This window comes from Eriocheir sinensis, chromosome 16 (genome assembly GCF_024679095.1).
Source record: "Eriocheir sinensis breed Jianghai 21 chromosome 16, ASM2467909v1, whole genome shotgun sequence".
Classification (NCBI taxonomy): Eukaryota; Metazoa; Arthropoda; class Malacostraca; order Decapoda; family Varunidae; genus Eriocheir; species Eriocheir sinensis.
In genome coordinates, this window is record NC_066524.1 from 18,678,453 (window position 1) to 18,692,223 (window position 13,771).

At 39.3% G+C, this 13,771-nt stretch overlaps 1 protein-coding gene across 2 annotated transcripts in view; it reads right to left on the reverse strand.

Annotated features, from left to right (window-relative positions):
- The window catches only part of LOC126999485 (alkaline phosphatase-like), a 59,590-nt gene that overhangs the window by 2,248 nt on the left and 43,571 nt on the right, over nt 1-13,771 (reverse strand). For both annotated transcript variants that reach the window (XM_050862126.1, XM_050862124.1), the window contains exons 8-12: nt 10,183-10,284; nt 3,247-3,343; nt 2,559-2,656; nt 1,392-1,515; nt 273-601 (exon numbers count right to left, since the gene is read on the reverse strand). In XM_050862126.1, coding sequence (XP_050718083.1) covers nt 273-601; nt 1,392-1,515; nt 2,559-2,656; nt 3,247-3,343; nt 10,183-10,284 — 750 coding nt within the window. The remainder of the gene's footprint in view (nt 1-272; nt 602-1,391; nt 1,516-2,558; nt 2,657-3,246; nt 3,344-10,182; nt 10,285-13,771) is intronic.

Genomic DNA, 13,771 nt, shown 5'->3' on the forward strand with positions numbered 1-13,771 from the left:
AAACAGAAGGCAAAACAAAACTAACACTGCTATAATAGACCTCGATCCTCCTTACCCTCTTCAAAAAACTATCACAAACTACAAACAAAAGAGCATTTAAACAGACAAAGAACAAAAAACAAAGCCATACCTCTAGATACACAGCTTCACACACACAACAGATACGAACTAATCACAAAGCAATTACAAACAACCACTTAAACAGAAGACAAACAAAACAACATCTCTCAATACACTACCGAAAGACAAGTCCTCAGTCCCACCCCCCGTACCTTGAGTTCGCCATCGCTCAGGAGCTGCTGCAGGATCGGGGACAGCGTCGGGAACTTCGGGGAGTCAGGGCGAACCACAGAGATCGACGGGGACGCGGCTTCGGCCTTGCGATTACCGTGAGGGGGCTTGTAAGTGCGTCTGGAGGGCTTGCGCGTGCTGGCCCTCCGTCGTGGCGCCTCGGTGGGGTGGTAGCGAAGGTTACGTCCTCCGGCGCTGCGAGAGTCCAGTTTGCAGTCCTCTTCGCTCGGGCCGATGCACGCCGCGTATGCCATGGCGTGGGCGACATAGTGTTGCTCGTGCGTGCGGTGGAAGAGGTGCGACATGGGGCCTGGGAGGAGAGGAGGGGAGAAGGGGAAGGTGCAGGTATAGATGTGAGGTTATGGGAGGCGAAGTTGGTCATGGAGGTGACAAGTGATGGAAAATGTGAAGGAAGAAGTGAGGTGGTTAAAACAGATATTCTTTTGGGTTACTAATTAATAGAAAATGAGTTTGATAATGCATGAAAGTAAGAGAAAAGGAAATAGGATAAAAGGACTACCTGTGTTTTTTCTTATACGGAGTTCCTATTAATATCCAGTTTGTGGGCAGGTTATCCACGAATATCAGTCACCATCGGCTATACTACTCCCTCGATGTTAGAGGAGAAGAAAGAAGGAAGGCGAGGAGGATGAAATGAGGCTATCAAAAAGAAAAAAAAGAAAAAAAAAAAGAAATGAATGGACTTAAAAAAAATATTAAAAAAAGGGTAACATGAAAAGGTAGAGTCCGAAGGATGATGGATAATAAAAGGTAGGTGAGAAAGAAGGATGAAATGAGGCTATAAAAAACAAAACAAAAACAAAAGAAAAACAGAAATGTATGGACTAGAAAATAAAAAAAAAGGGTAAAAAGAAAAGAAGGAAGAGTCTGAAGGATGATGGATGAGAAACCTTCTATCATCCATCATCCCTCAAACTCCTCCTTCTTTTCATTTTATTCTTCTTTTTATATTTTTGAGTCCATCCATTTCTGTTTTTTGTTTTTGTTTTTGTTTTGTTTGTAGAGACACCTAATAAGACTGAAGAAAAGAATATCAATAAGGATGAAAATAAGGTGAGGAGCGGGCGCGTCCACGTTACCTGTGGCCCAGAGCGCTACGTCCTCCCCGCCGTGGGTCTCCTTGATGGGCAGCGTGGGCACGGCGGCCTGGAAGCGGTAGTCGGGGTGCCGGGTGTCCACGGTGGAGGGGTCGTGACGCACCACCTGGAATGGACACACCTGTAGCACACCTGTAGAGCTCATCGGTACATCTATATATTGTCTTATTTGCCTTTATGGTTCTGTAATTATTCGTACCTGTGTTGACAAAGAATTATTTTGCGGTACTATATACTTTTTTTTAATTAATTTCCTTCTTTCAGCAGATTAGTTAAGCCTTGGGCCACTAATGTCTATATAAGCATGCGTATACCTGTCATCTTCCACATTCTTATTATCATTATTATCTAAAAGCATAAAAATAGAACAATAAATAAATATAAATAAAATATATCTAGGGCACAGAATTACAGAGAGACATATCACTTTTTTTCGGGTTCTAAAACGAAAAAGAAAGGCGATGGTTTGCTCCCTACTGCCTTATATTTTTGACTGTATTATTAACTTGAAAGGAATACTGTTGCCGGTACGTGACTTCAACCAGGTGGGAGCGCCCGACCTGCCGCCCCTTATCAGCACAACCTGGAAGTTCTACACACAAACATCCGCTCCCCCGGCCACCTGCCTCAGTGATTACAGACACACGTGTTTCCTTTCATCCCCTTGTGTATTAGTATGTTCTGTTATTGTTGTAGTTGTTGGTATTATTTGAAGATCTCGTCCCTTCGCTGAGGAACAATGGACATTTGTCGGGTGGTGGCCAAGAGGATCCCGAATGACCTTATCTATCTGACCTTACCGGCGGCGGAGACTAGCTTGTGTCGGAATACTAAGGAATTGATAATTGTATTCTTCGTCTATCAAGTTATACATAGACTTTTTACTTTATTTTCTGAGGATATTTCGCCGTTTTTTTCTAAGCGCACTATGACCAAACTGTATCAGGACACCTCTCCACCCGAAATTGGCCTCTCTTTACTTTTGTCTATTATGGGAGCGGTGAGTAGCGGGCTTTTTTTTTTTTCCTCTGCACTCTTTTTGTTGCCCTTGAGCCGTCTCCTTTGCTGTAAAAAAACAAAACAAAAAACTGTAAGCCCCGTTGATACATGCTATGATTGTTTCTCTTCTCTGCTCGGGTGTTTCTTTACCTTCCCGTCGACAGCCGAGTAGTTGAAGCCCGGGCCGTTGGTGAACATGAGGGTTGTGTAAGGCAGCCCGTCCGTAGTGGTGTTCTCCAGCACCCAACCTGAAACACACGCACCCGTCACTCATCCGCATATATATTTACTAATTCATCATCATCATCATCATCGTTTAACGTCCATTTATTCCCTATGGTGGGGTTGGCCGGGATATGCGCCTCCTCCACTGTCGCCGGTCCATAGCCATTTCTTCCGTGATGTTCAGCCTCATCATATCTTTACTAAATACCGTCATTAACCCCTATCTCTCCCCTCCTTACACTCCCTTACATTATTCTCCCTCTCTCCCCCTCCCTACCCCTCTTTTACTCACCTTCCTTCCCCCTGCCTCTCCCCTTTTGCATCCCTTACCAATATACCCCTTCCAACCCCTCACACTGCCCCGTCCTTCACGCCCTATTATATATTTATCCCCTCCACGCCCTGCTTCCCTCTCCCTTTACACTCCCTTAAGAATATACACCCTTCCTGCTCCTCCCTTTTACATTCTTATTTATTTATTGATTTCATTACTCTCCCTTTCCCCCTTTTTACAGTATTTTACCGATATATTCCGTCACACGAACACATTAGTTACAGAAGAAAGTCAATAAGCTCACATTTTCTTTGGTGTCCACATTAAAGGCAGACTCACCCAGAATGTCGTTGCCGCGGTCCGGGTAGCCGTTCATGGTCATCACGTGGGAGTGGTCGGCGGTGACCACCACGAGGGTCTCATCCAGGTCAACCTCCTGCAATGTGAATAATACAGTCAAGGAAAAGGTACGCATATCAATAAGAAAAGGAGGAAAAGAAAGATTGAGGCGGCAAGAGGAGGGACAGCTGTGGAACTAAATATCTTCGTCAGTTTTGCCATTTTCTCTGTTATCATTAACGGAACAGGTTTTTTTCTAGGTCTATTTTTCTTAAACCTTTAGTCTTTTTTATACGGCAGGGGAAGAAAATGGGAAAACACACAATAAAAAGACGCTACAACAATAAATAAAAAAGAATACATAAAATGGGAAAATATAAAAGAGCTATCAACTGTCCCCTGGAAGAATTTAAGTCACGAATCTGTCTTCTTTACCATAACAAAAAAAACAGAAAATAACCACAAACCAAAAAACGAGAAAACAAAAGGAGGAAATAAACAAAAATGACGAATAAGCAAAAATAAAACTGCTGTAGGATTCTGAGGCGGCCAACACAGATATGATCATACGCCACAATTACTGATCTTTAAAGGGTAAAATAACGAGACAGGTAGACTTTTTGTGAGGGTGAGAATGATATCGTGTTCCTTGGGAGGGTGACTGGCCTGGATACTAATGCCAGACGGAGGGAAGGAAATGTCACGAGATTATATATTGAGGGAGCGAGGTAATAAAAGTGGTTTGGTCTCTTCCTACTCCTCCTCCTTCTTCGTGTTCATCTCTTCTTTATTATTATTACTTGTATTTTGTTCTTATCTGGCTGTTATGATCTTTTCTTCTTCCTCTTCCTCCTTCTCCTTTTCCTCTTTCTTATTGCTTGTCTCCTACTCCTCCTCCTTCTTCGTGTTCATCTCTTCTTTATTATTATTACTTGTATCTTGTTCTTCTTATTTGTCTGTTATGATCTTTTCTTCTTCCTCTTCCTCCTTCTCCTTTTCCTCTTTCTCATTGCTTGTCTCCTCCTCTTCCTCCTCCTCCTTCGTGTTCATCTCTTCTTTATTCTTATTACTTGTATTTTGTTCTTATCTGGCTGTTATGATCTTTTCTTCTTCCTCTTCCTTCTTCTCCTTTTCCTCTTTCTCACTGTTTGTCTTCTCTTCCTCCTTCTTCGTGTTCTCTCCTTCTTCCTTTTCTTTTTCTAGTTTTTTGTTTTCTATTTCTTGTTAATCTTCTTTATTTTCTTGTTCTTCTTCTACTTTTCATTATCCTTATTCTTGTTATTTCTATTGTTCTTATTCTCCTTCTCTTCTCATTCTTAATCGTCTTCTTCTTATTGTTATTATCATTATTATTGTTATTATCTTATTCATTCGAGTGAAATCAGATATCAAGAAATTCCGATGTGAATGAACGAACATTTGCTATATTAACCTTTTACGTGTGAGTGCGTGTGTGCGTGTGTGTGTGTGTATGTCAGTGCTATAACCTTTACCTGCGTGTGTGTGTGTGTGTGTGTGTGTGTGTGTGAGTGTGTGTCCTCGGCGCGGCCTCTTTTAAAAACCGTTGTGGTCTACTCTGGTACCGTTTTTTGCTTTCCTCTCCTTCACTGATGGTTCCGTGGGTTGACATTTATAGTGACTTCGAGGAAACAGCGGAAAAAATAAAGCAAGAAAACAACATGACTCAACGTGTGACATTGCTCTCTCTCTCTCTCTCTCTCTCTCTCTCTCTCTCCTTTCTTTTCGGTGGAATTATATAACGGACTTGGCGAGGCTTATAAGGGCACTGCATAGGACACAAAGGTTACGCACGGATCATTGAGACTTAGATGAGAAAAAAAAAGATTAGAGGTTTTATAATAGTCAATAAACACAAGGAATTTTAGGACTACTTTTTCCCTCTTTTATTTCAATTGTTCTTTTTTTTTCTTTCTTCTCGATCTTATTCTTAAGCTTTTTACTCGTTTTTCTCTTCTTTTATTTCGTTCGTTCATCTTTTTTTCTTGTTTTCTTGATTTCATTTTTACTCTATTTACGCTTTTTATTTTGTCTTCTGCTTCATTCGTCGTTCTTTTCTCTCTTTTCTTGGTCTCATTCTCATTTATATAATCCGTTATTATTGTCATCATTTTAATTACAAGAGAAGAAGCGAAGGAAGAGAAGAGAAGAGAAGGGAAGAGAAGAGAATGAAGAGAAAAGAAGAGAAGGAAGAGAAGGGAAGAGAAGAGAAGAGAATGAAGAGAAAACAAGAAGCGAAGGAAGAGAGGAGAAGAGAAGGGAAGAGAAGAGAAGAGAATGAAGAGAAAAGAAGAAGAGAAGGAAGAGAGGAGAAGAGAAGGGAAGAGAAGAGAATGAAGAGAAAAGAAGAAGAGAAGGAAGAGAGGAGAAGAGAAGGTAAAAGAAGAGAATGAAGAGAAAAGAAGAAGCGAAGGAAGAGAGGAGAAGATAAGAGAAGTGAAGAGAATGAAGAGAAAAGAAGAGAAGGAAGAGAGGAGAAGAGAAGGGAAGAGAAGAGAAGAGAATGAAGAGAAAAGAAGAAGCGAAGGAAGAGAGGAGAAGAGAAGAGAAGAGAATGAAGAGAAAAGAAGAGAAGGAAGAGAGGAGAAGAGTAGAGAAGAGAAGAGAATGATAATATGTCGTACATCTATCCCTCTACTCCTTCTCTTTTCCCCTTCTTCTTCCTCTCCTCCTCCTCCTCCTCCTCCTCTAGTGAGTCAGCGGGACCTAGAGTGCCTGGTAACCTTTGGGACAGTGGCTGATATAGTGTCTAACGCCCGCTGACCCTCCCTATACCCCTCAACCCCCATCCCCACCTTACACTCCCTTACATTATTCTCCCTCACTCCCCCTCCCTGCCCCCCTTTACTCCCCTACTTCCCATTGCCTCCCCTTCCAACCCTTCCCTTCAAGCCCTATTACCTATTTATCCCCTCTAACGCACTACTTCTCCCGCCCTTTACACTCCCTTAAGAATATACACCTTCTTACACCCTTCCTGCTCCTCCCTTTTACACTCTTACTTATTTTTCGATTTCGTTACTCTCCCTTTTCCCCTTTTTACTGTATTCTACGCATATATCCACTCTTTCTCCCTTCTCCCTTCCCCTCCTATTCACTATACTCCCTGAATACACCCTGAATGCCTTGCTTCCTCGGTTTTTCACATCTTCTCTCCCTTCCTCTCGTACTCCCTCCCTCCTCCCCTTTTCCACCCACACACTAACTTCCCCCTATCGTCACAGCCAGATTACGAAATGACACACACACACACACACACACACACAAACACACGACAGAGAGAGGAGGAAGGGGAAAAAAAAGTGACTTACAAGATCAGTGAACTATTCTGAGTCTGGGTTACGACACGATTTGATAATAGTGCTTGGTAATAAGAGAGGAGAGAGTTGTTTAATATATATATGGAGAGAGATTATGTGCCGGTGGTGGTGGTGGTGGTGATAGAGATGGTGAGTTTTCTTTTTTTTTCTTTTTTTGATTATGCAACGTTCTGTTATATATATTAAGGTTGTGTTAAGGTTTGTTTTCGATTTGTCTTTCTTTCGTTCTCGTGTCCAACGGGTGTTTGTCTTTTTTTCATTTATTGTTAATTTATTTACCACCATTTATTATTATTATTATTATTATTATTATTATTATTATTATTATTATTATTATTATTATTATTATTATTCATTTTTATCTATTCGCTTAGGCCTACTTATTATACCAATTTATCTCTTCCTTATTATTGTTTATTTATTTTACCTTAATTATTGTATCTATCTATTTCTTTATTCCTTTTTATACTTTTTTTGAGCGTGTTTTCAAGCTTCGGGTTCTTTTAACTGAACTTTCAAGGCCTATAGACCCATTTTTTTCTGATTTGTTTTTCTTTTCACTCTCTTCTAGCCGTGACCGTATTAGAAATCTCGATATCTTTTCTAATTAGCTTTCTGAAACGGGTTAATTAATTACTTTTCCGGCTATTTCTCTAGTCCTCATTCTGTTCCTACAAGATCCAATATGTGAAAGCCTCGATCTCTTTCCTAATAATCCTTTCCAATCGTGTATTTAATTACTTGTATGGCTGTTTCTCTAATCCTAATTCCGTTCCTTCTAGATCCCATATGTGAAGGTCTTGATCTCATTCTTAACTATTCCAATACTCTAACATCCGATCCTCCAGTCCCTATTATCTTCCATGGTCAAATACTTGGAATTCTTGGTCTGTTTCTCGTCAGTTTCAAACAAGATCTAAAACCTTGACTTCCTTGTTTTCTTCTTCTTCTTTTCTTTCCTTCTTCTATTTTTCTCAGCCTTCAGCATCATATCTCAACGTGCCCTATGTGACCCACGCCTGACCTTTCCCTACCTTAACCTATCGCTTGACATTTTAAAGGGTCGGTCTCTTTCTCTCTGTCTTCTCTTCTCTTCTCTTTTCTTCTCTCTCGTATCTTTTCTTCTTTTCTTTTCTTCTTTTTTTTTTTACTTTTCTTCTTTCTTTTCTTCGTTCTTAAATTTCCCACTATTCTCTTCTCCTTTTTCTTCTTTTCCTCTTCTCTTTTCATCTCTTCTCTTCTCTTCCTTCTCTCTGTCTATCTCTCTCTCTCTCACCCTACCTATAACTCAAAATTCTCCATCCCATTCTCATCAATTTCAACTCTAAATTAAATCCTTCACTTCCTAACCTTTTTCTAACCTAACCTCTAATACCACGAATCCGTTTTTAGTCTCCATCTCCTCATCCTTCAATTTCTAGCAAAATTCCTATGACTTTTTGTTCTTCGCTAACCTCCAATACCTTTTTATCCTTTCCAACCTCCTTCTTACCTCCCTTTTACAATTCCTTTCCTATATACCCCCTTCAACACCCTTTCAAAGCCTCCTTCTACATCTCCCTTACACATTTACCCTCTCAAACCCCTTTCTTCCCACCCCCTTTTTCGTCTTAGTTAACCTCGCCTTCCACCCTTCAGCTCTTCCTTACGCCCTTAACAGTAGTCACTCTTCCTAGTCTTCAAATCCTTCCGTCTTGTTCTAACCCTTAATTTTGTGGTCTTCGTGGTTAGGTATTTTATTGTCAGGGTATTTTTTTCTCTCTAGCTTAATTTCGTCCCTCTTAAAACAGCCTTGGGTCATTTTTTTTTTTTTTTAGGCTTGATACTAGTTGCTGGTTGTCATCTCCTATAGCCTTGGATTTTCATTTTTTGTTTCATCTTTATCTACAGTTTCATTTTTTGCTGCAGCCTAATTTTACTTTTTTTTCCCTTCCTACCTACTCGGCTTTTATTCTTTTTTCACTTATTGTTCTTTTGTGTTATTTATTTACGTCTGTCTTTCTCTATTTCAACTTTTTAGGTTCTTTTTTTTTTCGTTTTCCTATCTCTTGGTTTTCATTCTTTTCCTTATTATTTTCTTGTGTTATTTCTTCACGTCTCCCATTCTCTTTTATTCTTTTTTTATATATCCCATTCTTTTTTTTTTTCTTTTTTTTTCCTACTTCTTAGATTTCATTTTTTCACATATTGATCACTTCTATAATTCTTTTCACGTTTTTCTTCCTTTATATATCAGCTCTCCATCTTCCTTTTTCCTTTCATCCTTTTTCCAAACATAAAATTTCCTCTTCTTAAACTGACCTTCTCTTTTTGGTCACGTATTCCTATTATATTTTAAAGGAGCAGCGATTAACAGCCTTTACCTTTTTCTCACATTTTCTTTTTTATATTTTTGCCCTTGAGCTGCTTCCATTACAGCAAACACACACACACACACACACACACACACACACACACACACACACACACACATACTCTTTCGCCTTCTTCTCTCCTTACCTCGCTTAATGAACACTCCATTCTCCTCCTCTTCGTGACCTTGCATTAATTTTTTTCATCTCTCCTTCAGCCCAGCCTTGAAGTCCCCCTCACGTGACCTTAGCGTGTCTTCGCCCTGGGGATCGGTAAGGACACGGCCCCTCCCCTCTATCCACCCTCGACCCCCTCCCTCCCTTCCACACACATGCTGTCTATTCGTTTTTGCTATGAATTTTTCCACGTCCGACAGTGAGAACCTTTGAAGTTTACGGAATAGCAAACGGTTTAATATGTTGTCACTTCCTGGTTTGGGACTGAACCGTCTGGATCGATATACCATGATAGGCAGGACACGAGAATGCAGTTTGTCAGAGCACACACATACCTTGGCACGATGCTGTCAGTTAAGTGTATATAGTGTTGCCCTTTACGTTGACATTTCCTTGTATATGCAAAGCGGCAAAAAAGAGGGAAGGAGTTGAATGGGAGAGATATATGTAACGTAATGATTTTTGAACTATGGGCGTCGTTGAAATATAGTTAAAGGTTGATCATACTGTCCCATTGGTATCCATATTCTCAGGCATTTCAGAGCTTACATGTACATAATTTGGTAAGGCTTTCGTAGAGGTTGTTGTGGGTGTTTCCAAGGTAGTTTTATAAGCCATGTGATAGTTTGACAAGGCTTCTGCACTGTGAATGTGAAAAACAGTCATGGGAAACCGACTTATCTCCTTTGTGGACTTTGGGAACAGTTGTAGTGAGAGCCGAAAGCGGAAAAGGAAAATAAAAAATGAAGCAAATAAGTAAATAATAACAGAAAAAGGATAGGCCTACTGCAGAAAATTACTTGAATATACATGAGAAAACCCAATTATAACACCATTTTCTGTATGCAAGATAATTTAATGGAAAAATCTACGTAGTTAAACTTAAAACCTTACAATACTATGCCCCGAGAAATGACCCACCGTTAATAAATACACCGTTAAAATATACACAAGACCACCCTTTTTAGTAGTTTTTTTTCTCTATACAAAAAGGCACGGAAGAAAATGGTATTGTAGGGTAGACACGTGTAAACTAACCATTACTATTACTATGGGCATTACTGTGTTACCTTGAGGGCAGCGGTGACAGCATCCTCCATGGCCACTGTCTCCTCGAAGGCGCGGTGGGGAAGGTTGTCGTGAAGGGCGTGGTCGATCCTCCCTCCTTCCACCTACAGGAGACACACAGTAGTAGTAGTAGTAGTAGTAGTAGTAGTAGTAGTAGTAGTAGTAGTAGTAGTAGTTGAATAAGATTGGATAGGGTTTCTGTTCGTGATTGACAGGATGGGATGTGATGTGAAAGGATAGGTAAGGACAGGATAGGACAAGATAGGACAGGATAGGATGCTGTGAAGGAGGAATTTGGAATCTTTTATCTCCTCCTCCTTTTCTTCTTCTTCTCCTCATAATCGTTTTCCTTCTTCCTCTTCTCAAAAGGTAGTAATAGATGTAGTAGTAGTAGTAGTAGTAGTAGTAGTAGTAGTAGTAGTAGTAGTAGTAGTAGTAGAAAAAGAAGAAGAAGAAGAAGAAAAAGTAGTAGTAGTAGTAGTAGTAGTAGTAGTAGTAGTAACGCCCACGGCCAATATTTATAGCTAGCAATTATCTTTAGACCTCCTTCCTTTTACATTCCCATAATTTAAGGATCTACTTCCGTTTGTTTCTTTGAGTTATCATCTATTCCTGCTACAAACATACATACACTACGTCAGCCAGGCAAATCAAGAACACGTTGGCTTCCGAGGGCGTGAGGGCGTGAGGTGTGGAACGGAAGTATTTCTCAAGACTGCAACCTTTTCGCATGGCCCACGGACCTTTTTTTTTTTTTTTTTTTTTTGTGGGGGGGGGGGGGAATGGGGGTGTATGGGTGAAGGGTGAAGGGGAAGTACCTGCTATAAACTGTGTGTGGGCGTGAGGAGATAAAGAAAAGGATGGATTAAGATAAGGAATACATGAAAATAAAGGACGGAGTTTAGGCAGCGAGGTAATCATAACAGGAGAGAAAAAATATGTTGTTATACTATATGTGACTCTACCTTACAAGTTAAACATAAGAATACATAAAAAAAACTAACAATATGGAACTAAAACCTGACTTCCAAAGGTTAAAGATACAAATAAAACAGATAATGTGAACTGAATATAGAATTATGATATTACAAAAGAAAAAGTAAAAGATATAATACAAAAAGAAATTACTAGAAATAAGTGTGTAAAAAAAAAGAGAAAATATTATAATCGCCATTGAACCTTGAAACCAGAATGAAGAAGTGAATGAACATAAGTGAATGAAGAAGTGAATGAAGAAATGGATGAATAGAAGTGAATGAAGAAGTGAATGAAGAAATGAATGAATATAAGTGAGTGAAGAAGTGAATGAAGAAATGGATGAATATAAGTGAATGAAGATAAGTGAATGAAGAAGTGAATGAAGAAGTGAGTGAAAAAAAAATTAGACAAAACATAATAACTATCATTGAATCTACAAACCAGTCAACCAAAGAACAGACTAACAAACAAACAGACAAACAGACAAACAAACAGACAAACAGACAAACAGACAGACAAACAGACAACAGGGAAGTGGCAGGTGGAGAGGTAACGCTACACCTGAGGGAGCCAGTCTGACCTCAAACTTAAGAAATGACCTTTTTTGTTATCTTTGGATCTTTTCTTGTTTTGCTATATATTTTTTTTTTCCTGGAAGAGTCATGATGTTTTTTTTTCTTTTTCTTTTACTTCTTTTTCTTTCTTTTTTTTCTTTCTTTCTTTCTTTCTGTTCTTATTTATTTTTTTCTCTCTTCCTTTACTTCTTTTTCTTTCTTTCTTTTCTTTCTTTCTTTCTGTTCTTATTTATTTTTTTCTCTCTTCCTTTACTTCTTTTTCTTTCTTTCTTTTCTTTCTTTCTTTCTGTTCTTATTTATTTTTTTCTCTCTTCCTTTACTCCTTTTTCTTTCTTTCTTTTCTTTCTTTCTTTCTGTTCTTACTTATTTTTTTTCCTCTCTTCCTTTACTTCTTTTTCCTTCTTTCTTTTCTTTCTTTCTTTCTCTTCTTATTTATTTTTTTCTCTCTTCCTTTACTTCTTTTTCTTTCTTTCTTTCTTTCTTTCTGTTCTTATTTATTTTTTTCTCTCTTCCTTTACTTCTTTTTCTTTCTTTCTTTTCTTTCTTTCTTTCTGTTCTTATTTATTTTTTTCTCTCTTCCTTTACTTCTTTTTCTTTCTTTCTTTCTTTCTCTTCTTATTTATTTTTTTCTCTCTTCCTTTACTTCTTTTTCTTTCTTTCTTTCTTTCTTTCTGTTCTTACTTATTTTTTTTCCTCTCTTCCTTTACTTCTTTTTCCTTCTTTCTTTTCTTTTTTTCTTTCTGTTCTTACTTATTTTTTTATTCCTCTCTTCTTGTACTTGGGAATCTTATTTTACTTTTTTTATTTCCTTTCCTTTCTTTTCTTTCTTTCTTTCCTTCCTTATTTTTTCTCCTTTCTCATTCTTTACTGGTGTTATCTTACTTTACTTTTTTATTTCCTTTCCTTTTTTTATTTCCTTCCTTCCTTCCTTACTTTTTTCCTTTTTCTTCCCTTACTTATGATTCTTACTTTACTTTTTTCCTTCACTTATTTCTGCTTTCTTATTTTACTTTTTTATGCTATCTTACTTTACTTAGATGTTATAAAAGGGAAAAGGCAAGAGAAGAAAAGACAACAAATAGATAGACAGACAAATAAATAAATAGGGAGATAAACAAACAAAAGAAAACAACAACAACAGCCACACCCTTAATAACAAACAGCAACATCACGCACAGCAAACACGTACTTCTATACACACTTATCTCTTCCGTGTGTGTGTGTGTGTGTGTGTGTGTGTGTGTGTGTGTGTGTGTGTGTGTGTTGGAAAGCGAAAGGAGAGCGGGAGGGAGGGAGGAAGGGGGAGACGGAGGGAGGATGAAGGGAGGAGAGGAAGGGAAAGGGAGAAAGAAGGGGGAAGGAAGGGAGGAAAAGAGGGCTGAGAGAGTGAGGAAGGGAGGGCGAAAGAGGGAAGAAGGGAGGAAGGGAGAGAGGACGAGAGGGAGGGAGGAGGAAGACAGGGCGAGAGAGGAAGGGAGGAGAGGGAGAGGGCTCAAGAAAAGGAGGTAAGGGAGGGAAAAAGAGAGGGAGAAAAGGAAGCATGGAAGGGAGGTAAGGGAGAGGGAGTAAAAGAGAATGAAAGGGAGGAAGAAAGGGCTTGAGTTGGAGGAAAAGAGGGTGAGATAGAGGAGGGAGGTAAGGGAGGGAGAGAGGGAGGTTAGGGAGAGGGAGGAGGTGTGCAGCATGACATGGGCAGGTTGAGTAAGAAGGGAGATTAATTGCCGTGTGGTATATCGCCCTTGAGACGCAGACCGATGTGCTTTTTTTCTCCCTTTTCAATGCGGTCTTTTTTTCTTCTTCCTTTTGTACTTTTCTGACTCGAGTTTGGGAAGAGTAAGAGGGAAGAGGAAGAGGGAAGAGGAAGAGAGAAGAGGATTAAAAGGAGGAGGAGGAGGAGAAAAGGGAGGAAGAGGAGGAGGAGAAAAGGGAGGAAGAGGAGGAGAAAGAAAAGAAAAAGGAGAAATTAGATTGGAAGGAGAAGGAAGAGAAAGAAAAGGAGGATAAAGATAAGGAGGAGAAAAGGAGGAGGAGGAGGAGA